Below are 22,570 nucleotides of genomic sequence, written 5' to 3' on the forward strand. Positions count from 1 at the left end.
GTGCCCGAACCGAACCAAATTGGGAGCGGTCTCGGGGCGTGACACTAACCTGAACCAAAACAGGGATTCCACTATAGCATGATACTAGGTGAGGATTCCGCCGAAATTGGATGTTTGATAATGGTTTTAACGCAGTTTGGTATGCTTACTCACAGCTGATTTACAGCAGTTTTGGTGATCAATTGGAGCTGATTATTGAGACTCTTTAGAGCTGAATTGAGCTGATCTTAAGATGCTCCAACTTGAACTGAAGTAAAGGTTTAGTATTAGACTAAACCTAGGTGAGAATTTAGCTTATGTTATGTGATTATGTGAAGTTTTGCCAGTGATATACAAATCCAGCTCGTAGCTGATTTGGATTCGATGCTAGGGGATTTAGAGGCTGCAGATTTCCTGCAAGAGTGTATTTGGCAGGAGCTGTGGACTAGCAGGTGGGTCTGACCTTTCCGAAATGGGTGAATTCCCTCTATGTCTCCTTTGACATTATGAGTTGAAATTATTACATATTTATGTGAATATATGTGTACTTGATGAAATTGGGACATGCATCAAAGTGCTTATCATACCATATAGAATAGTACTTCTATGCAGTAGAGGAAAAATCGTGAAATCGCTTATTTCACCTAGACTATTTGTTCTAATAACATGTACTCATGGGATGAGCGGCTTGAACAAATAAGTTGAGCATGACATCATTCAAAGAGAGGGGAATTATAAGACTATGAGTAACATTTAGCTCTATTGATCAGCAAGGGAATGATGTACCTGAAATGAAACCATACAATTCCAGGTGATAGACATGGTACTAGAACTCTTAACCTAACTGGTATACTGATGTTACTTACACATTCATGTGGAAACAGGTAAGAGTATTTTAGACAATGCTTCACATACTGGTGTCAACAAGTTGGTTATTGTTTTTCTATTAATAGAACTTGGTGTTCTGATATAACAAGAAGGTACACTCTTAAATATAACCTAGTTGAATGACTAGAATTACCTTAATGTATACTTGTATGATCAAGCCAAAGTACCTGCATATGACTTATTTACTCCAAGTAGTGGAGGCTTAGGTGGAACTTTAGGATACGTGCCATGAGTCATTTGAACCTAGAATGAATCGTTGAGCATGACTTAGTAAACCACTTTCCTTATACAAATAGGGATTTGTGAGAGGACTCTATGTGAGTATAGATGGGTATAGCCATTATAATGTAAAGTATATACTTGGTTAAGTTATATTAGCTATTGATAGAATTATGTCACCAAGTAGTTGATAGTGGCTTACGATTGGGTACTACAGTGTCGACCTTGTGTCGAGTTGAGATTCCATGTCAGCGACATGATGACGTTGTGATACTTGTGTTATGGATTACAGCTTGCATGCCATTGTGCTCATTCGCATACGCTTGTGGGGGTCGCACTGTAGTGTTTCTGAGCTTTGGATAGGATTTGCTTTAGTATTAGTGACTGGTCGACGCTTCTGGAGAGTGTCGGACTGAGTCGGAGTTGTTTCTGCGCGAAATAGATGCAGAAATGGACTCGGCGCACTCAAATAAGCAAAACTGGAGTTTTGCTAGTTTAGGGCGCCCAGAACTGGATTTAGGGCGCCCAGAAGTTTAGGGCACCCAGAAATAGATTTAGGTCGCCCAGTACTGAGTGCTGAATTTAACTGAAACTGGAAGCCAATTCGGATCCTATGTTCTGGGCGCCCAGAAGTGGGTCCGGAAATTCTACATCGTGAATATCGATCGTGTTGACGCGTGGCTGGTGGTAGGTGTGGGCCGCCGGAGCAGGATAAGGGTGCAGCATACCGCAGGCGAAGGAATCGATGAGGGCTGTTTTGTGCAGGCTGGAAGTTCTGGGCGCCCAGAACTGAGTTTAGGGCGCCCAGATCTCGGATTTTCTACAGGGACAGCAGATTGCAGCCTTTGTTCCTGAGGTTCATCTGACCCCATTTTCACCCTATAAATAGCTGAGAAGCGCCCCCTTTGAGCTCTTTTACCTGTTCTTCACAGAGGACTTAGATTTTACTCCCAAATCCCTTCAATCTTTCCATTTTTGCATCAAGATCCACCTCTCCAAGAATTGCAAGGTGCTGATTCTGCAGTTCTTCAGCGACGACCTCCAGTGTTTTGGCTCGTGCGCGACGTAGGAAGGTCGGATTTCGACGAAACTTGGTTTGCTGGATTCTAGACTTCCAGAGGAATCCACGAAGCCCTGAATTGTAGATTTTGGTTGAGGTTAGCTTGGTCGAACTGAGATTTTTCTCTGCTGCTGTTGACATTGAGCTGAAAATGGGATTTTTGAGCTTTTCTTGATGCTAACTTTGCAGGCAGTGGGATTTTGGACCTGAGTTTGTTCACCCCTCAGTATTTGCTGGATTTGGAACTGTCCTCACCTGATTTGGAGATCATTAGGTGAGTTTTGATATTGAAATTGGATAAATCCTAAGCTTAAGTGCTGAAATTGATGGTTTTTATTGGATTTTGGGTGAATTGTAATATCCAGATCTTGAGGGGCTTTGTTGCTGGTTTGGAGGTGTTTCCCGCAGTGTTGCTTGAGATCCGAGACCCTCTTGCTGCCAGGAATTTCACTAGAGGTGGGTGTACCATCGGTTTCGCTCCTAAGTGCATGTTTCGTCGACGTGTATAGTTCGATTTTGTATATCATGCTTTAATTCATCGATTAGCATTTTGGACGTAATATGAATATAAAAGCATGCTGAAATGAATGTTTATATTATACATGTTGGACTTGAATTTTGACTTAGGAGAAAACCTACGTTTTGACCCGTCATATGCTTAAACTACCAGATTTAGCTCTAGGAGCCGTGTTTCGATTGTATCGTTGCCGTATCAGTGCGATGGATACCTAAGGTAGTTTAGAAGGCATTTACGCTCGTGCTGGGATGCCAAGCTTATTTTTCAGCAGAGTATAGGCTGTTTCGGGTCGTTGGGTGCCGTTCGGGATAGCGGTGGACCCAGATTCTTGTTTTGGTCACAGATTGTGCCGAGGGCACGTGGGTTTGGTTTGTAGACCTGTTTTGACCCTGTTCACTTGACTTTGGCTAGTTGGAGCCTGATTGAGCTCGACAGAGATATGCTGCATACTCGGTTGGGTAGCGTCCACGAGTGCCACTCCGGAGTCATGCTTTGTGCTTTCGCGTTGATGTCGCTCATGCCAGTTGGACTTACTCTCCACGGACCAGTTAGTGTGGATAGAGCCTGATAGTCGCAACGGGGCAGGGACGGGTGTATTCACAGTCCCGGGGACGGGTATGCCTACAGTCCCGATTGGATTGGGTCAGATTTGACATTTCCTACAGTTGGTTAGTGTAGAGCATGATAGTGTAGTGATTGATAGCGGTAGAGTGTACTTCCTGCTTTTCCTACTATTTTTGCTCCTTTCTGTAGACTTAGTGGGTGGACCGATGTTGTTTTGGGCGGTACCCACTGAGGACTACTTGTTTTTACAGTAATTCTCACGCCCAGTTGTTACCCGTTTTTGCAGAGCCTTCCTTTTCGGCTGCTGCTGTTGCTGATCGGATCTAGGCAAGGGCGTCGCGAGTTAGAGCCCTACCCGAGGAGGAGAGCTAGAGGCACCCCTACTGCAGGTAGATGTTTTGGTTTGGGTTCATGTACATACAGACTTTTAACTCGCCAGCGCCAGTAGTTTTGTACTCTGGGATTCAGTGTATGTATATGGAACTCGGTTTCTTTTACTTTACTAGTTCTTCTAGCAGCTCTATACTACTGTTTGTAGTATTGTATGTTTTACAGGTACAGCTGTCGCTTCGTATACAGGGAAAATTCCTTTGTATACGGCGGATTTGTCGGCGTGCCCGGGGGATGTGTAATCCGGGGCGTGACAAATTAAGTTGGTATCAGAGCTTTGCTGTAGGTCGTGGGGACCTAGGAAACCTATGTTTAGCAAACCTTAGGGAAGCAAGACGCGAGAGGCGTAATCTAATTGCGAAAGTCACTGATTAGTTGTTCTAACTCCTCCGTGAGTGGGGTGAGTGATTGAAGGAGTACCTGTTTTGGCCTGAGAAATTATGTTGGCTGCAGACGACATAATTTTGGAGGGAAACAGGGACCGCCTTCCAGACTTTCGTTGATTGGGTCGAGAGTGTTGTATTGTATCCGACCCCGATTTGTTCCTTTCAGCTATGTATCGTCGCCGAGGTCGACCGTCGTTGCGGGAGTGTGCCCAGTTGGCACGGGATCGTGCTAGACCTTCTGAGAGATCTGAGCAGATGGAGCAGAGTACTCGGCAGGAGCAGGGTGACAGACCGGAGGCGAGTGCACCCCCTGTTGTGGAGCCGAGTACGCGACCTGAGGCTAGCGCACCCCCTGATCTGAGTGCACAGTTAGCTGCCCTGACCGACGTGACGAGGCAGCAGGGGGAGTTGTTGCAGAGGTTGTGTGAGAGGGTAGCTCAGCTACTGAGTTCAGCACCGAGAGTACCAGAGTCGCCAGTTCCACCCCCGACTACTCCAGTGACAGTACCAGCTGCAGCAGTCCCTCCGCCAGCAGCAGTTCCAGTAGCGCCAGTTACGCCTGCTGGGGGGCCAGTACAGTTGACTTAGGCCGAGCAGGAGCGGTGGACGGAGAGGTTGGCTCGTTTTCGCCGATTTGACCCACCGATTTTTGATGGCAGATGCACTGAGGCCTGGGTTGTTGAGGGCTGGGTCAGTGCGATGGAGAAGCTATTCGAGAATCTTTTCATTCCTGAGGTGGAGCGAGGTGAGGCATCGCTGCAGGAGAGGACTCAGGCCATGGGGCAGAGTCAGGACAGGAAGCGCCCTTTCCGGACGGCGGAGGACAGTCGAGCAGCAGACGTCCGCCGAGGCCTCCACGATCACGTTCTCAGGGTCGTGGGTCTTCGGGGCGTCAGCGTTCCAGGGGATTCCGTCAGCAGGGGCAGACTCAGAGGACGCCACAGTGTGTGATTTGCGGGGGACCACACTAGCCCCGGCAGTGCGAGCAGAGAGAGGGCAGATGCTACGGATGTGGTCAGCCGGGACACATGAGGGCAGCTTGTCCCCGAGCAGCATCTCCAGCACCATCATCAGCTTCAGCACCACCAGCACCACAGCAGTCTTACGGAGCAGCACCGAGTTACCGCCAGGAGGACAGATCGTCTGTGCCGCGTTAGGGTGAGCGGCGATTGCAGGCTCCGAGTGGCAGAGTCTACGCAGCTCAGGTGGAGGACTCTACAGCAGCCGACAGAATGGTGGCAGGCACGAAAGGTGCAGATCTTCGACCATGTCTTGCAGGTTACAGAGTGTTGTTGGTCCTGTCAAGTGCAGTTAGACTCTTGGATCATGCCCGCAGACCTGTTGGTGTTAGGGCAGCTGTAGGACTTCGACGTAGTGCTCGGTATGGATTGGCTGGTGCGGTACTATGCCACTATCGACTGTGGAGCGAGGATTGTGACGTTCCGCGAGCCATGCCAGAAGGAGTTCACCTTCAGAGACCGGAGGAGCACGTTATTTGCCACATGGATATCTTCGGCGAGGGCTCGACAGCTGATGAGTAGAGGATGTGTTGCTTTTCTAGTGACTGTGACAGAGGTGCCTACGGCGGCGCCGGGACTCGAGGATATCCCTATAGTCCGCGAGTTTCCGGACGTGTTTCCCCCGGAGTTGACGACGATGCCGCCGGAGAGGGAGATAGAGTTTGAGATTGATGTAGTTCTTGGAACTGCACCAATCTCAAAGGCATCTTACAGGATGGCACCGGCAGAGCTGAGAGAGCTAAAGGCGCAACTTCAGGATCTGATGGATAGAGGGTTTGTGAGACCCAGTGTGTCGCCTTGGGGAGCGCCGGTGTTATTTGTAAAGAAGAAGGATGATTCGCTCAGGTTATGTGTTGATTACCGGAAGCTGAATAAGGTGACCATTAAGAACAAGTATCCTCTGCCGCGCATTGATGATTCGATCAGCTGCAAGGATCTTGTGTCTTTTCGAAGATTGATCTCCAGTCAGGCTATCACCAGCTGAGGGTGAGGGCCGAGGATGTTCCCAAGACGGCTTTTCGGACTCGGTACGGGCATTATGAGTTCACGGTGATGCCTTTTGGATTGACGAATGCCCCTGCCGCATTCATGGATTTGATGAACTGAGTGTTCAAGCCGTTCTTGGATAGGTTTGTGGTAGTCTTCATCGACGATATCTTGATATACTCCCGGAGTGATGCTGAGCATGAGGAGCACTTGAGGATTGTGCTACAGCTTCTGCGCGAGAAGAAGTTGTATGCCAAGTTAAAGAAGTGCGAGTTCTGGCTACGGGAGGTTGCTTTCTTGGGCCATGTGATTTCAGCTGAGGGCGTAGCAATGGACCCGAAGAAGATTGAGGCGATTCGAGATTGGCCTAGACCGACGACGGTTATTGAGGTACGGAGCTTCCTGGGACTGGCAGGATATTACCGTCGGTTTGTGGAAGGCTTTGCGAAGCTTTCCACACCCCTCACACGCTTGACGCGGAAGGGGATTCGTTTTGTCTGGAACGACGACTGTCAGAGGAGCTTTGACGAGTTGAGATTGAGGTTGATGTCGGCTCCTATCCTTGCCCTTCCTGTTATGGGCGAAGGATTCGTGATCTACAGTGATGCATCGCACAGTGGACTTGGTTGCGTGCTGATGCAGCATGGTAGGGTGATTGCTTATGCTTCACGGCAGTTAAAGGATTATGAGAAGAATTACCCTACGCATGACTTGGAGCTTGCCGCGGTAGTCTTTGCTTTGAAGTTGTGGCGGCATTACTTATACGGCGAGCACTGCGAGATTTTTACTGATTATAAAAGTCTCAAGTATCTGTTCACCCAAGAGGAGTTGAATTTGAGGCAGCGCCGGTGGTTGGAGTTGCTGAAGGACTATGACATTACTATTCAGTATCATCCCGGCAAAGCGAATGTGGTGGCAGATGCGTTGAGCAGGAAGGCAGTGCAGAGCTTGAGTATGTTGATCACTCGGCAGAGACCGTTACTCGAGGAGCTGAGACGGCTGGGACTCGAGGTAGTTTCCCCTGGATTTACTGCGAGATTGACGTCTATGATCTTGCAGCCCACTCTGTTGGATAGGATTCGAGAGAAACAGAGTGGAGATCCACACTGTCGAGGATTCGAGAGCAGCTAGACAGGGGGCAAGCTGAGGGTTTTGCTGTGGACAGTTCGGGAGTACTGCGGTACAGGGACCGACTGTGTGTACCTATGGATTCAGAGATCCGAGAGGACATCTTGCGAGAGGCTCACTGTTCACCTTATACTGTTCACCCCGGTGGAACCAAAATGTATAAGGATTTAAAGGCCCAGTTTTGGTGGAATGGAATGAAGAGGGACATTGGTAGATTTGTGGCTTAGTGTCTGACTTGTCAACAGGTGAAGACCGAGCATCAGGTACCTGCTGGCAAGCTTCAGAGTCTACCAGTGCCCGAGTGGAAATGGGAGCAGATCACGATTGACTTTGTCGTTGGATTGCCGAGAGCACAGGGTGGTTTTGATGCGATTTGGGTGATAGTGGACAGACTGACCAATTCTGCTCACTTCCTACCAGTGCAGACCACTTGGTCCAGAGAAAGACTCGCTCAGTTGTATTTGGATGAGATAGTGAGGTTGCCTGGCGTGCCCACTTCGATAGTATCCGACCGGGACACGGGGTTCGTATCACGCTTTTGGAGGAGTCTTCAGACGGCCTTGGGCACTCAGTTGCAGTTCAGCACAGTATTTCACCCACAGACAGATGGCCAGTCTGAGCGGACCATTCAGACTCTAGAGGACATGCTGAGGGCATGTGTCTTGGACTTTGGAGGAGGGTGGTATCGGCATTTGAGACTGGTTGAGTTTGCGTACAACAACAGCTATCAAGCGAGCATCCAGATGGCTCCGTTTGAGGCGTTGTATGGACGCAGATGTCGATCCCCTTTGTTTTGGAGTGATGTGGGTGAAAGGAGGACGCTTGGGCCTGAGATTCTGATTGAGACTGAGGAAAAGGTAAAAGAGGTGCGACGGCACATATTAGCAGCCCAGAGTCGACAGAGGAGCTATGCTGATACCCGGAGACGAGACTTGGAGTTCCAGGTGGGAGATCATGTTTTTCTTAAAGTCTCGCCGTCCAGAGGGATTCGCCGATTTGGTGTACGTGGAAAGCTCAGTCCACGTTTTGTAGGCCCTTTCGAGGTATTGGAGCGAGTCGGGCCAGTTGCTTACAGGATTGCTCTACCACCACGGCTAGCCGGCATTCATGATGTGTTCCACGTCTCGGCTTTGAGGAAATATGTGTTCGACCCCTCCCACGTGATCGACTTCACTCCGCTTGAGATTGGCGAGGACCTGAGCTACGAGGAGCGACCGGTGCGGATTCTGGCTCGTGAGACGAGGGAATTGCGCAACCGGGTCATACCCTTTGTAAAGGTGCAGTGGAGTAATCACGAGGAGCGGGAGGCGACTTGGGAGCTTGAGACGGTGATGAGGGAAGCCTATCCCTATCTGTTTGATGCTTGAGTAGAGGTACGTTCAGTTTCGCGGACGAAACTTTTTGTAGAGGGGGAGGATGTGAGATCCCTGGTGTTTGACTGTGGAGGCTTGTCGACAGCTCTGGAGAGTGTCGGGACAAGCCCGAGTCGCGTTGGCGTCAAATAGACGTAAAACGGACTCCGTCGGACGCGAGAGCAGCCTTCAGCGAAGAAATCTGCGAAATAGCAGATTTTCCTGCTGGCTGTACCGGTACAGCCAGCGAGGTGTACCGGTACGCTATACTGGCTGAGCGCGTACTGCTCTCGGGTTAGCTTCCTGTACCGGTACGCGATCCCGTGTACCGGTACACCAGAGTAGGTGAGGGGCTTTTTAGTATTTTTACCTTGCCTCGTTTGTATCTCCTTCACTCCCCTCTATATAGTTCCGTGTAAGGAGAGAGAGAGAGGCCTTCTTGCTGCAATTCTCCATCTCTCTCACTCTCCCATCCGGTTGAAGGCAAGAGGAAGCTCGGATTCGTCGCCGACGTCGCGCCGCGGAGCCGTTCGGGCATACTTCCGTCGTCGTGTTGCTGCGAGCAGGCCGGGCGAGCGGAGGTTTTCGCCGTTTTTCTGTCGCAGCGGTGCCCGGTGTTGTCGAGGTGAGTATTTCAGCATTTCCCTGGATTTTGGGCAAGTTTTTACTACTTCGACTCGGTAAATTGTTGTTTGCTGAAATCCACCGTCGACTGTTAGTATTTCAGCTCGTTCTCGACGTAGGAGCATCGGATTGCGACGAGACTTGGCTCGTTGGATTCAGGACTTCGAGAGGAATCCACGAAGCCCTTACTTGCGAATTTTGGTGAAGGTTAGCTTGGTCGAAACCCTTCCCTTCTCTGCTGCGATTTCTGGACTGAATTGGTGAATTTTGTTGCGTAGAGCTCGGGCTTAGGCGATTTCTGTACTCGGCGGGTTCCGGGTGATCCAGCAGGTTGCTCTACACCAGGGGGAGTCCTTCGCTGCCAGGGATTAGCATTTTAGGTGGGTTACATCGGTTTTACTCCTAAGTGTTATTAGTCGACATGTATAAATCGTGATTTCTACAATAGTTGTTAGCTCAAATTCATGGATTATTGTTAGAATGTAAAATCTGAATTTTCGAGCATATTTTATCAAGTAAATAGATTATACATGTTGGACTTGGAAATTGAATTAGGAGAAAACCTGCGATTTGGACCTGTCACCAGTTTTAACTACCTGATTTAGCTCTAGGAGCCGTTAGAAAATTGTACTGTCGCAGTTTCTTCGAGACGAGTACTCCAGGTAGTTTAGAATGTATTTACACTCGTGCTGGTTCGCCGAGTGGATTTTTACAGGGTCGTTCAGGTTGTTTCGGACTGTTGGGTGCCGTCAGAGTTGACGGTGGACCCGTATCGCCTTTTTGGCGTCAGATTGTGCCGAGGGCACGTTACCTGTTGGTTGTTAGACCAGTTTGAGTCGATTACTTGACTTTGGCTAGTTGGAGCCTGATTGAGCTCGACAGAGATACGCTGCATACTCGGTTGGGTAGCGCCCACGAGTGCCACTCCGGAGTCAGGCTTTGTGCTTTCGCGTTGGTGTCGCTCATGCCAGTTGGACTTGCTCTCCACGGACCAGTTAGTGTGGATAGAGCCTGATAGTCGCAACGGGGCAGGGACGGGTGTATTCACAGTCCCGGGGACGGGTATGCCTACAGTCCCGATTGGATTGGGTCAGATTTGACATTTCCTACAGTTGGTTAGTGTAGAGCATGATAGTGTAGTGATTGATAGCGGTAGAGTGTACTTCCTGCTTTTCCTACTATTTTTGCTCCTTTCTGTAGACTTAGTGGGTGGACCGATGTTGTTTTGGGCGGTACCCACTGAGGACTACTTGTTTTTACAGTAGTTCTCACGCCCAGTTGTTACCCGTTTTTGCAGAGCCTTCCTTTTCGGCTGCTGCTGTTGCTGATCGGATCTAGGCAAGGGCGTCGCGAGTTAGAGCCCTACCCGAGGAGCAGAGCTAGAGGCACCCCTACTGCAGGTAGATGTTTTGGTTTGGGTTCATGTACATACAGACTTTTAACTCGCCAACACCAGTAGTTTTGTACTCTGGGATTCAGTGTATGTATATGGAACTCGGTTTCTTTTACTTTACTAGTTCTTCTAGCAGCTCTATACTACTGTTTGTAGTATTGTATGTTTTACAGGTATAGCTGTCGCTTCGTATACAGGGAAAATTCCTTTGTATACGGCGGATTTGTCGGCGTGCTCGGGGAATGTGTAATCCGGGGCGTGACACGCACCCTCCAAATCAGTACTCCGGAGTAGCTTAGCGACAGATTGCTCGCTTATGTACAAACTTGAGCGCCGAAATGGATTGCTGTGGATAGTGTTGACTTCTACGGGGCCATTAGGCACGGCGCGGCTGGGACTTTACCTTGTGTAAGTCTCGTGTTAATTGGGTTATTTTAACCTCAGCTAGACATAGTAGTAGGGTTACTTTATGTCATTAGTTAAATAAACCTAGTGATGAACCTACTAGAAGATTGACATCCTGATTAGTAGTAGCATAGTGACAGTATGTTTACACTCTTACTAATGTAGGAAGTAACTACATGATATCATTTGTTAGTTCCATGATAATGAGAATAATTGTGTATAACCTGGCATATGGCTCATCAAATTGTCAATTAACATGAGTGATAGAACTTACCATGATAAACTAATTTTCATAACCTGTTAATAAATATTTATATTTTGAGCAAATATCATGATTGATTTATTCCAATACCCGTTGCATTTACTTGCTTATTTCTCACTGTTTACTCATGCCACAGTTGACCTAGTGGTGTACTTCGCCACTCTCGGCGGCTTACCGACTAGGAACTATTGTTTAATAGTTCTCACGCCCTCTTTGTTGTTGTTTTTACAGAGCCTTCCACCGCGGGAAAGGCTAGGGTTCTCGGCAAGGGGTCAGCGGCTAGATAGAGCCTCCTTGATGTTAAATAGATGGAACTAGACCAGCTTTTCTAGTTTAATAGTGTGTTGTATTTTGAGAGCGTGTAAATTGTACTTTATCCTTATCTGTTGTAATAGAGTTTTGGGTTGTATAAGTTTAAACTTCTAGTTGTGCGCTGATTACCTAGTTAATTAAGGTTTTGTTGTTACATTGTTGATTCTCTTTGTAGACGCCTAGTGTACATTGTGGTAATTTGGTGTACACGGCGGGTCTATGCACGTTATTGCGAGCTTCCGCTGAAGTCCAGGGCGTGACAGTTAAAGAATGGCTAATAATAATGAATGGTAAATGATAGAGAGTAGAGTCATTTAATCTACTTGCATAGTTGCATATTGTGAGGCATGAACATGATAATTGTTAGTTGCATAAATTATATATCTGTGTATACTTGTTGGACTAACATGTTGTAGTGCCTCCTTTGGACCTGGTGGGTCGAGCTTTTCCCTTCGGTGGCCGTACCCACTAGGAACTATGGATAATAGTTCTCACCCCCGTGTTATTTTTGGGGGTACAGGTTCACACGTGAGCGGCACGGCGGCGTGAGGAAAGGGCGTACCTTCGTAGTTAGCGCCCTACCACTGAGACCAAATAGCGGTACCCTGAGTCGGCTACTTAGGGATGTAAAGAAATGAAAAGAACAATGTTGTAATAACTATGTTAAATCGGATTGTATTTGGGAGCTAAAAAGAGTTAAAGAATGCAAAATGTATATATAAAATGTAATGTGAGACGAATGCTTGTAACAGCATAGATGTATTTATGTTTTCGATACCTTCCTTATGCAATCTTTATTTGTATGGTGTTCCTAGTTGGAACCTCGCGCATTGTATGGATTGTGACGCCTTGGACCTACAGGGGAGACTCTGTCCGCGGTACAGGGAAAACCCTGTCCGTTCGGCGGTCTGTTGGCGTGCCCGAATCTGACCAAATAGGCGTGCCCGAATCNTGACGCCTTGGACCTACAGGGGAGACTCTGTCCGCGGTACAGGGAAAACCCTGTCCGTTCGGCGGTCTGTTGGCGTGCCCGAATCTGACCAAATAGGCTGGCTCAGGGCGTGACAGTGCATATACAGAAGAGACTAACGGTGTCCATGTACCGGGTCGGGTCTAGGCAATTGATATATTGTACCCAGTACTCTAAAAAGAAATAGCCAGGAAAAACATATATACCCGATCCATTTAACTTCAGATCAGGTCTCGGTTTGGGTACTTAAGTTAATATTATATCCATCGAGTCTATTTGAGCGAGTATGGGTAGTGGTTACTCTCGTATACTACCCACTTAGGACCGAGTATGGATCGAGTACGGGTCGGGTCTAGATCGAGTACGGATATCCAAATGCATATAATTTCTTATAAAATTTATTAAACAGTGTATGGACAACCATAAACCTCTCACTATAAAAAGCTCGCGTTCTAATTACCTACACACAATCCAATAAAATTCGTTCAAAAGAAAGATTCAAGCAATAAACAACTAGGGTTAAAAAAAGAAGTAAAATAAAAATAAAATAAAAGAGTAAACACGGCGACTAGGGTTATCACTAGAATGAAAATACACAGAGACCCTTCATTTATGATCCTATTGAAATTGATCCCTCAACTTCATTTTTTTTTTTTTTTTTTTCACTATCGGTGTTTCACTGGGTCTGGGTCCGAGTCCGGTTTTGGAAACATTTTCGGACTCTACCCATTAAAAGGTCAGGATCAGGTCCAAGTCGTGTATAGGTATAAAGTATCCGGACCAATATGCTAGATGTATGCCCTAAAAACCAACCAGACCGACATATGTATTCTTTTTAGAAAATAAATTTGTATTTGATTTTAAAATATTATGAATAAATTTGGGTTCTTATTTCCATTCATGTTGTGTATGTGTCCATGAATCATCCAAGGAATTAATAAGATAATAACATATATTCTCATGAGTTGAGAATTTGAGACATGTGTCACTGGTGGTTAATTCCTAAATGCTCCCAATCGATGGACCATCACGGGGACGGTGATTGATCCGGTAAGATTGGTGCATAGGTTGCTTCTCTTTTTGGGTAAACAACTCTCGAGTCGACGATGTGGGTACACTGAAGCAAATATGCAGGTGGTTGTTAGAGAACAAGGGTACCGAGCGTGACCAACGCGAGAAGTCACTTAGATGTCTACTCACTCGTCAGTGACTTACTCAATGTTGCAATAGTGTGACTAGTCCTTCGACCTGCGGTGCCTCGGCTATTCACAATGAGATTACTGTAGTTTGACTATACATACACTTGGTCCCTAGCCATTCGGGTCCTTGCGGTGTATGTTAGCTGCAGTAGATTCATTGTAGGAGTAGGGTGTGCACTTATATGGAATCTATCTCCCTTGGTAGATAGGGGCGTTAGTCCTATGTGATTTATGAGACCAAGTTTAGAAGACCGTGGCTAGAACAAAGTTAATAGCGGAAAAGAGTTTCCGATATTAGAAACTCAAGTCGAATAAATTTAACATATGACAGACGATGGGGTTTGACTAGTTATTCCATGACCTCCGTCTAGTCGAAACTTATGATAGAAGGACTGTATCACACGGTAACTGCACCAAGAGGTTTAGTATTCCATTCTACTGGAATGCCACTACATGCTGCTAGACATCACTCGTAGATTGTGAGACTCATGAGAATTATCAAGATGATCGATAATTCTCATTGGGCTGAGTTGGAATTGTTCAGATCCACTGAAAAGAGTTTCAGTAATATTGTTGATAGTGATCAAAATATATCTCGCTACCAGACAGAATAGAACTTATGGGGTAATTGATATGATCAAATTAAGGAAAAGTTCAAGTCGAATCAAATTAGAATTTGAGCGATCTAACCAAATTAAGGAAAGGATAAATTAAGGAAAGGATAAATTTAAATCTAGATTTGTACTTATCCTTAATGACCATTATATTATTAAAAAGAGGATTATAACCCTCTATATAATATGCGAGAGTTTTTAAAAAACCCTAGCCGTCATCTCTCTTCCTCTCTTTTTCCTTCTTTCTTTTTCTCTAGCAAGAAAAACGTTCTTTGCAAGGGAGCCAGCACCCTGGTGAGGACATTGATCAAATCACCAACCTCGCGTGGATACCTTTAGAGGCCGAACACGTGTGCGGCTTCAAAAGAATCTAATTCCACGATCATCAAATTGGATGAAGATCTACCCAGGGAAAGGTAAAGATTGGATCTTCCTTTTCTCCTTTAATCTTAAAGAACATGAGGGATCCTATTGCGTGGTTTTCGAGATCGGATCTCGAGTTTTAAAAATTAAATTTGTTTGATTTCTTTTTCCGCTACTTTTTACCGTACGCAAATTTTCTAAGAGTGGCATCAGAGCCACTCTCATAGTTTTTAAGATTTAAATTTTGGTTTTGGGTATTTTAAATCATTATTCGTTGGTTGAATGATTTATAAATCGTTTTCACTATATTTGAAAAATCATAAATTTTGATTTTCGTAATTTAATGCGCAGTCTCTTTTTCAAAAAAAAAAGAAACTGTAGCATCCGTACGGACGCTACTATAGTGTCCGTGCGAACGCTACTATAGTGTCCGTGCGAACGTTACTGGAGCAATCCATACGGACACTACTATAGCAGTCCGTATGGATGTACCCGAAAATTTCTATTTTAAATTTTAATTTTTACTTTTTAATTTTTGATGAGATCAATTTTAAAAAATATTATAAAAGAAATAAAGGGGAATAGTTTGATTAGATCAAATTTCGTTTATACATGAGATGTGAATTCTTGATAAGATCAAGTTGTTATTTTGCGGATTAAGTTTTTGATCAAAATTATAAACAATCGATAAGATCAATTGGTTTTCGTGATTTGTTCACTGTTATTTTTTGAATCATTGGTTAACGACTATTTAGAATACCCAAAAATTAACTGTTATGCATGTGATGTATAAAATACGAATCGGTGATGATCAGGGATAGCGACCTATTTAATTATGCTTCGACATGTGATGTATGATGTGTATGCAAAATCATGTAATTTTAAATTTTGTTTAAATTAAGGACTCTGTATTAGAGATGGAATTTTTGGGTGCTTGCATGCACAATTCGATTTATTTGGAGACTTGCGTGTCTTAATAGATTAGTGATAAAAAGTTATCAAATGTAATTAATTTTATTTTATCATTATTCTTGGGTTGTATATTGTATGGTTGCACGTCATTGGTCGATTGGTTGCAAGCCGAGAAGTACGCAAAGACTAGATCGAGATGAGCAGTTGATGGTGGTTGGATCAAGATGTTGATTGGATCGGATCAAGTTGTAGCTCCGGATCGGATCAAGTAGTTGAAGACAATCAAACCAATGACGTGTGTGTGTTTGTAATTTATGACCACAAGACCCAGATTCCAGCTCAGTGGGTCGAGCTCGAATACACTTATTAAATCCATGATAATCACTAGATAGATTATGATTGATGCGCAGATTATTTTATTTGCATTAGATGTAAATAAATAAAATAAAATTTGAAACCTAAATTTTAATCTCATAAATATTAGGTCGAGCGGTCTTCCGCCGTTGTAGAAGTGCGAGCGTTTTTCTAGTGTTGATTGGCACTGCTGGTTACAATGGTCAGTTGTATCGGGAAGGCACAACCACTCTATTAGCATGAGATGCTGCGGAGTAAAGATGGGGTTTGGCCCAATAACTATCAGGTGAGGGACCCAAAAAAGGCTTTACTTACGCGTTTGAACGGTGGGTATGACGTAACTAAGGAATGGAGCCAATAACTGTCAGGTGAGGCCTACAGGACTTAGAGACCGATCACTGCAATTTGCTTGAGAAACATTGGACAAAAGTTGTCCACTCATCAATTTGCATATCACCAATAACTGTTAGGTGTGGGGGTACTTTAAATTGGTGAGACCGCAGTATCCACTTGAAACCTTTTGTCGCGTTGGGTTTCCTTTTCTCTATTCGAGAAGTGTAAGAGACTCGAGAAAACAGTGGGAGGCTAAATTTGTTTTTAAAATCCCTAAAACAAAATTTTCAAAACAAATACAAATATCTAATTTGAAATATTTACTCTCTTCAAAACAAATGCCTGCTTCCAATCCTCTCTATCGTATTGTTGAAACAAACCGCTTAATTGGAACGAATTATAAAGACTGGGTTATGAACTAAAAATAGTTTTAAGTTCCAAAAAGCTCTGCAATGTTCTCGACCAAGAAATCCTCACGTTACCAAACCGTCTAATAACTGACCACAAAACAGTCTGTTCATGACCATTGTTTGACAATGATCAAAAGACCTCGAGGAGCTTGAGAAGCTCGGCATGAAAATAGACAAGGAATTGCAAGTTGATCTGATCCTACAATCCCTTCTTGTATTATATGGACAGTTTATTGTGAACTACCATATGAATAAAATTAACTGCACCAACACTGAGTTATTGAACATGTTGGTAACAATAGAGGGGACTTTGAAAAGTTCAAAAGGCTGGATTCTCCCTGTGGAGCGGGCTTTCTTTTCTAAAAGAACGCCTAATTGAAAGAAGAAACCCGCGAAGAAACAAAAGTCGGAGAACAAGCCCAAAAGGGAAGCTCCTAAGAAGAAGGCCGCTGACAAAGGAAAATGTTTCCACTGCAATGTTGACGATCAGTGGAAGAGAGACTGTCCTGTCTACCTAGAGAGCCTGAAGAATAAGAGGAATGACACACCTTCGGAAGGTATGTCAGACTTGCTCGTAATAGAAACTAATCTTACGGTTTCCTCTACTTCTAGTTGAGTCATAGACTCTGGTTCTAGTTTCTTTTGTGTACTTCAATGCAGGGTCTAAGGAAAAGTAAAGGGCTTAGAGAAAGTGAAGTAACCCTACGGATAGGCAACGGGGCAAGAGTTGCTGCTATGGCTGCTGGCACCTATCTTTTGCGACTACCGTCAGGATATGTTTTATTACTTAAAAATTGTTATTATGTACCTGCTGCTAGCAAGAATTTGAATTCTGCTTCTTACTTAGCACAGGACGTTTATATATTTAACTTTGACAAAGACTACTACATAATTTAATTTAGAAATAAAATTATTGGCCGTGATTTTATGATTGACAGTTTTTATTATTTACATATAGATATATCTGTAAATGTTTCAAAGCAGGTGGTGACTGCTGTTGGATCTAAGAGACCAAGAGATAAGATGAACCTAAAAAATATGTGGCACCTCAGGCTTGGTCATATTGGAGAAGAAAGGATTAACAAATTGGATAAAGATGGGCTTCTTGCTCATTAACTTCAGAGTCTTATCCAGTTTGTCAATCTTGTCCTCAAGAAAAGTGACTAGATTACCCTTTGTAGGACAAGGGGAAAGGGCCACTGAGATACTTGTCCTGATACACACTGATGTGTGTCGCCCATTTGATGTGCATGCTAGGGGTGGTTTTCTCTACTTCATAATCTTTACCGATGATTATTCACGGTATGGGTATGTGTATCTTATGAGACACAAATCTAAGATTATTGAAAGTTCAAAGAATTGATATATGAAGTAGAAAAGCAAACTAAAAAATCCATCAAGATTCTTTGATTAGATCGAGGAGGAGAATACCTTAGTGGAGAGTTCCTAAATTAAATTAAACACAACACAATAATAGAAAAAATTTGCAATAAATAAATTGAAATGATAGAAAGTATATATATTTATATATTTCTTAAGGTAAAATCTGATGAAATTAATTTCAAATCTAACCAATTAAGAAAAGGATAAATTTAAATCTAGATTTGTACTTATCCTTAATGGTCATTATATTATAAAAAAGAGTATTATATCCCTCTATATAATATACATGAGTTTTTAGAAAACCCTAGCCGTCATCTCTCTTCCTCTTTTTTTCCTTCTCTCTTTTTTTCTAGCAAGAAAGACATTCTTTGCAAGGGAGCTAGCACCCCAGTGAGAACATCGATCAAATCACCAACCTCGTGTGGATACCTATAGAGGCTGGACGCATGTACGGCTTCAAAAGAACCTAATTCCACGATCATCAAATTGGGTGAAAATCTACCCACGCAAAAGTAAAGATTGGATCTTCCTTTTCTCCTTTAATCTTAAAGATCATAAGGGATCCTATTTGCATGGTTTTCGAGACTGGATCTCGAGTTTTAAAAATCAAATTTGTTTGATTTCTTTTTCCGCTGCGTTTTTATCGTAAGCAAATTTTCTAACACCATACTCGAAACTTTATTGGATAATTTTTTTTTTACCTGTATACTATCCATTTTTTGTTGGGTCTAGTTCAGATCTGGGTAGAGTCCATGTAGGGTCCCAGTCGGGAATGGGATTAGAGTACTTTGCACAGCTTTAGGAGAGACTATGTTGTTTGTACAAAAGAAACACTGTCCATATAGTAGGTCTGGCACATCGAGTGGGCTCCTAATTGAAAAAAAGTGTAACTTTTTCCACAATTCTATTTTCAATAAGAAAAGTTTTACAAAAAGCGGTCCCGTCGCATGATAGATTAAGATAGTAATATAGTAGGTTTTCAATCGAAAATCAACCATTGTAGGTCTAACCATAGGATGCTCGAAAACATCTAGGCAAGTGAGAGTGTGAGGTTGGTTTTGTCTCAAAATATGTCGCCGAGGTTTAAAGTGCCGTGGCACGGGGGCATGTCGCTATCTACCAGGCATGGTACAGCACCAGCACGCTTCCATGCCAATACATGGTACGCTTGCGTACTGATGGATACATATGACCTCCTACTGGCACGCTTTAGCACAGACTTATTTTAGTTTTTTTATTCTAATAAGCTCTTATAATATTATTTTGAGAGATTTAATCAAACAATTATAAATATTTGCTATGTATAACTTACTATACTTATCAATTAATATACTTATAAACTTTTTTGTAAGTAAAGCATAACTACACCTGATGCAAAATAAAAATTTTTACAGGTTAGAATTTTAAAAATGGAAAGAAATCTCTCTTTTGGCCATATTACAAATTTTCTTTTATAAAATACAAAAATATAATTTTTAAAATTATTTTAGAAATTATTTGAAAAAATTATTCTAAAAAGTATTTGAAAAAAATATTTTTTAATTAATTTTTTCAAAAAATTATTAGATCTATCAAGAAAATTAAGCAATAAATTATATGACACATAAATTTTAAAAATGGCAAAATTACAGAAAACCCCCCCGTCAAAACCCGATTTTTCACTTTCCCCCCGTCATTTAAAAACCTACACTTTGCCCCCTTGTAAAATAAAAAATGTTCACAGGAAGGTACGGTGTGAACTGTGATGATAAAATGACCATTTTGCCCCTCACTATTTTGCCCCTCGCTATGTTTACAGCAGAGAAAGCTGAGGGCATTTTTGGCATAAAAAAAATAATAATAATATTTTATAAACGAAAGCCTAACGGATTACTAACGGCAGGGGGCGAAGTGAACATTTTTCATTTTACAAGGGGGCAAACCGGCAAAGTGTAGGTTTCTAAATGACAGGGGGGGAAGTGGGGTTTTCTGTAATTTAGCCTAAAAAAATTTAAGTACCAATTGATTTAATTTAGATTTTAATTTTATCAATATTTTTAATCTTCTAACACAAAAATAAATTTTTACGTTTGATGTGCCTCAAAATTTGTTTATTGAGTTCGATTTTGTTCCCTTAATTTGCCAAAAAAATTCGCGGTCCAACAAATTTTGATAAAATAATTTATGAAAAAAAGGGATCTGTAGTGGAAGCAGAGGGCTCGGCAATGTCTTCGGGGGTATGAGATGCTTCTTGGTATCCCAAAGAACAAAACAAAAGAAAAGCAAAATAAAAAAAAATAGTGTGCCGGCACGGCAGTGCCGTAGCACGGACCTGCGTTTTGCTCTGTCTTGCGCAATAAGCAAGTCCATACCGTGGCACAGAAGGGGGTCCGGACCCCCCTGTACTATGCCACTTTCTTGGTGGGACGGTACGTGCCGCTCCATGCCGTACGATACCAGGCGGCACTTCTAACCTTGTATGTCGCGCATGAGATCGTCTGCTAACAGCAGAGGTGGTTAGTGCTCTAGTGAAAGGGAGTCAGGAGATGCAAATTGCTTTCGATGGCTCAAGGACCAAGTGGCTGCACTAACCGGTTTAGTCTAGTAGGTCATGAGCCAGCATCCGGCATGTGGTTCTAGTTAGAGCCCATTGTTGCGGAAAGATACGGGAATGGCCACAAATACTCCTGCGAAGGTTACACGTGAGGTGGCTACAATCGCCACTTATTTTCCGACGAAGAGCGAGCCCGAACGAAAGCTAGTTTGCCGAAATTCAAGAGGTTCGATTCGCCGAAATTCAAGAGGTTCGATTCACTGAAATTTGATGAAGTGATGACCTATGGGCCGTGAAGACATGGGTCGATCACATGCAGAATTATTCCAGGACCTCTACATCGAGGATACGGAGGTTCCCTTGGCCACCCACTTTGGAGGGCTAGGCCTGCAAATGATGGCCGGGCCTTCTTGACGGCTACTACGCTACAGCCCTTCCATCCTGTAAAGAGTTCAAGAAGGTGCTCTTTGGCCGTTCCTTCAAAGAGAGCATCAAATAGAGCTTAAAGCTAGAGCTGTTCGCCAAGGGGTTGAGACTGAATATCAAGCGACTGATCTCCTTCCACGGTGTCATGGTATTTGATGACTGTCTGGAATGTGCTTTTATGATTCTAGGGCAACATCGAGGACGCCCGCGCTAAGCGGGAGATGTTGGAGAAGTCGGCATGTCTATAGAGTGTTAGACCGAGTTGGAGTTCTTTTGGCACGAAATGGACACAAAAACGGACTAGGAACATCGTAAACTACTAGAACTGAAGTTTTGGGAACTTTCGGACGCTTGGAAAAAGTTTTGGGTGCCTGAATTTATTGTGCACTTTTTTATGTAAATTCGAACCCTACCTTTCCGAACACTGAGAAGTACTGTAGTAGCCCGAAGTGAGTTGGTGAGATCTAACTGTTGGATCCACACGTGCATAGTGACTCATAGGAGTTTTGGGCGCATGGTTTCGGGTGCCCAGAAACTATCGGATGGAGTTAAGACAGAACCGGGGTTCCCAGCGGGCGCCCACGAGCTAATTCAGACAGTGTTTCGAGGCTTTTGGATGCACAAAAGATTGATACGGGCTCCCGAAATGTGTCATTTTGGCACCAGTAAGATAATTCTATTTCCTTGAGCAGGTCTAAAACGGTTGGTAACAGCAAAATCGTTTTACTAGTATAAACCAATAGAAACAAAAAATTTTGAAAAGTTTGAAAGTATGGAAAAAATGCAAGAATAATCAATTTAGTGCTAACAATGCGAGCTCTTTACCAGATACAAAAGCCATTCCAAAAACATATCCGGCATATCACATCCCAAAAGAAACAGAAACAAGTATAGGAACAAAGCTAAACAAAGATTATCAAGCTACCAACAAAATAAATAAAGTCAAAGACGAACCTCTACATGGAGGGAAAGCTTTTCAACTTGTTCGCTGTATTGTGGCAAAGCTTGAACAATTTTTTGTAGGTCCTTCGTTGAAATATCACTACCATCTCTGTTTGAGGAAAAAAAAATCGAAGCATCTAAGAGAGGTCGCAAAATAATGCACCTAATATTCATAGTTCACCTAAAATAAGCAAGATGCATTCATCAGTTTTCTTGAAAATATATGTAAATCATTACTCTTAAAGCTCTACAGGTCGATGTAAACCTGTAAAAGGAGGATCATATATTTATTTGCATATATACCTTAAATGTCATTCTCGCAATCCTAAAGATGTTGATCTGGCCGGAAGTGATAGTCAAAACCATTTTCCATTGGATAGCCATAAGATGCATATTATTTATGACTAGAATTGGATTTGTTTCAGGTTAGCTTGTGACTTATACTTGCATGCCTCATTCCGAACTGGTCCAGACAGACATGAAGTCCTCACAGACTGGGTATGAATCCAAGATGAGACCAAATTAATACTATAGTTTGGAAATGAGTTTCAAAGGATGTAAACAAGAAAGCATCACAATATAATGGTTGTACGTATTACAGAACCAGAAACCTAAACTTTCGACCAGGCAACTATATCAAGCTCCA

General features: G+C 43.5%; 1 protein-coding gene across 2 annotated transcripts in view; it reads right to left on the reverse strand.

Annotated features, from left to right (window-relative positions):
- Positions 1-22,570, reverse strand: part of LOC109727576 (SNARE-interacting protein KEULE-like) — a 110,946-nt gene that overhangs the window by 19,451 nt on the left and 68,925 nt on the right. For both annotated transcript variants that reach the window (XM_020257727.1, XM_020257726.1), the window contains exon 13: positions 21,937-22,033. In XM_020257727.1, coding sequence (XP_020113316.1) covers positions 21,937-22,033 — 97 coding nt within the window. The remainder of the gene's footprint in view (positions 1-21,936; positions 22,034-22,570) is intronic.

This window comes from Ananas comosus, linkage group 22, assembly GCF_001540865.1.
Source record: "Ananas comosus cultivar F153 linkage group 22, ASM154086v1, whole genome shotgun sequence".
NCBI lineage: Eukaryota > Viridiplantae > Streptophyta > Magnoliopsida > Poales > Bromeliaceae > Ananas > Ananas comosus.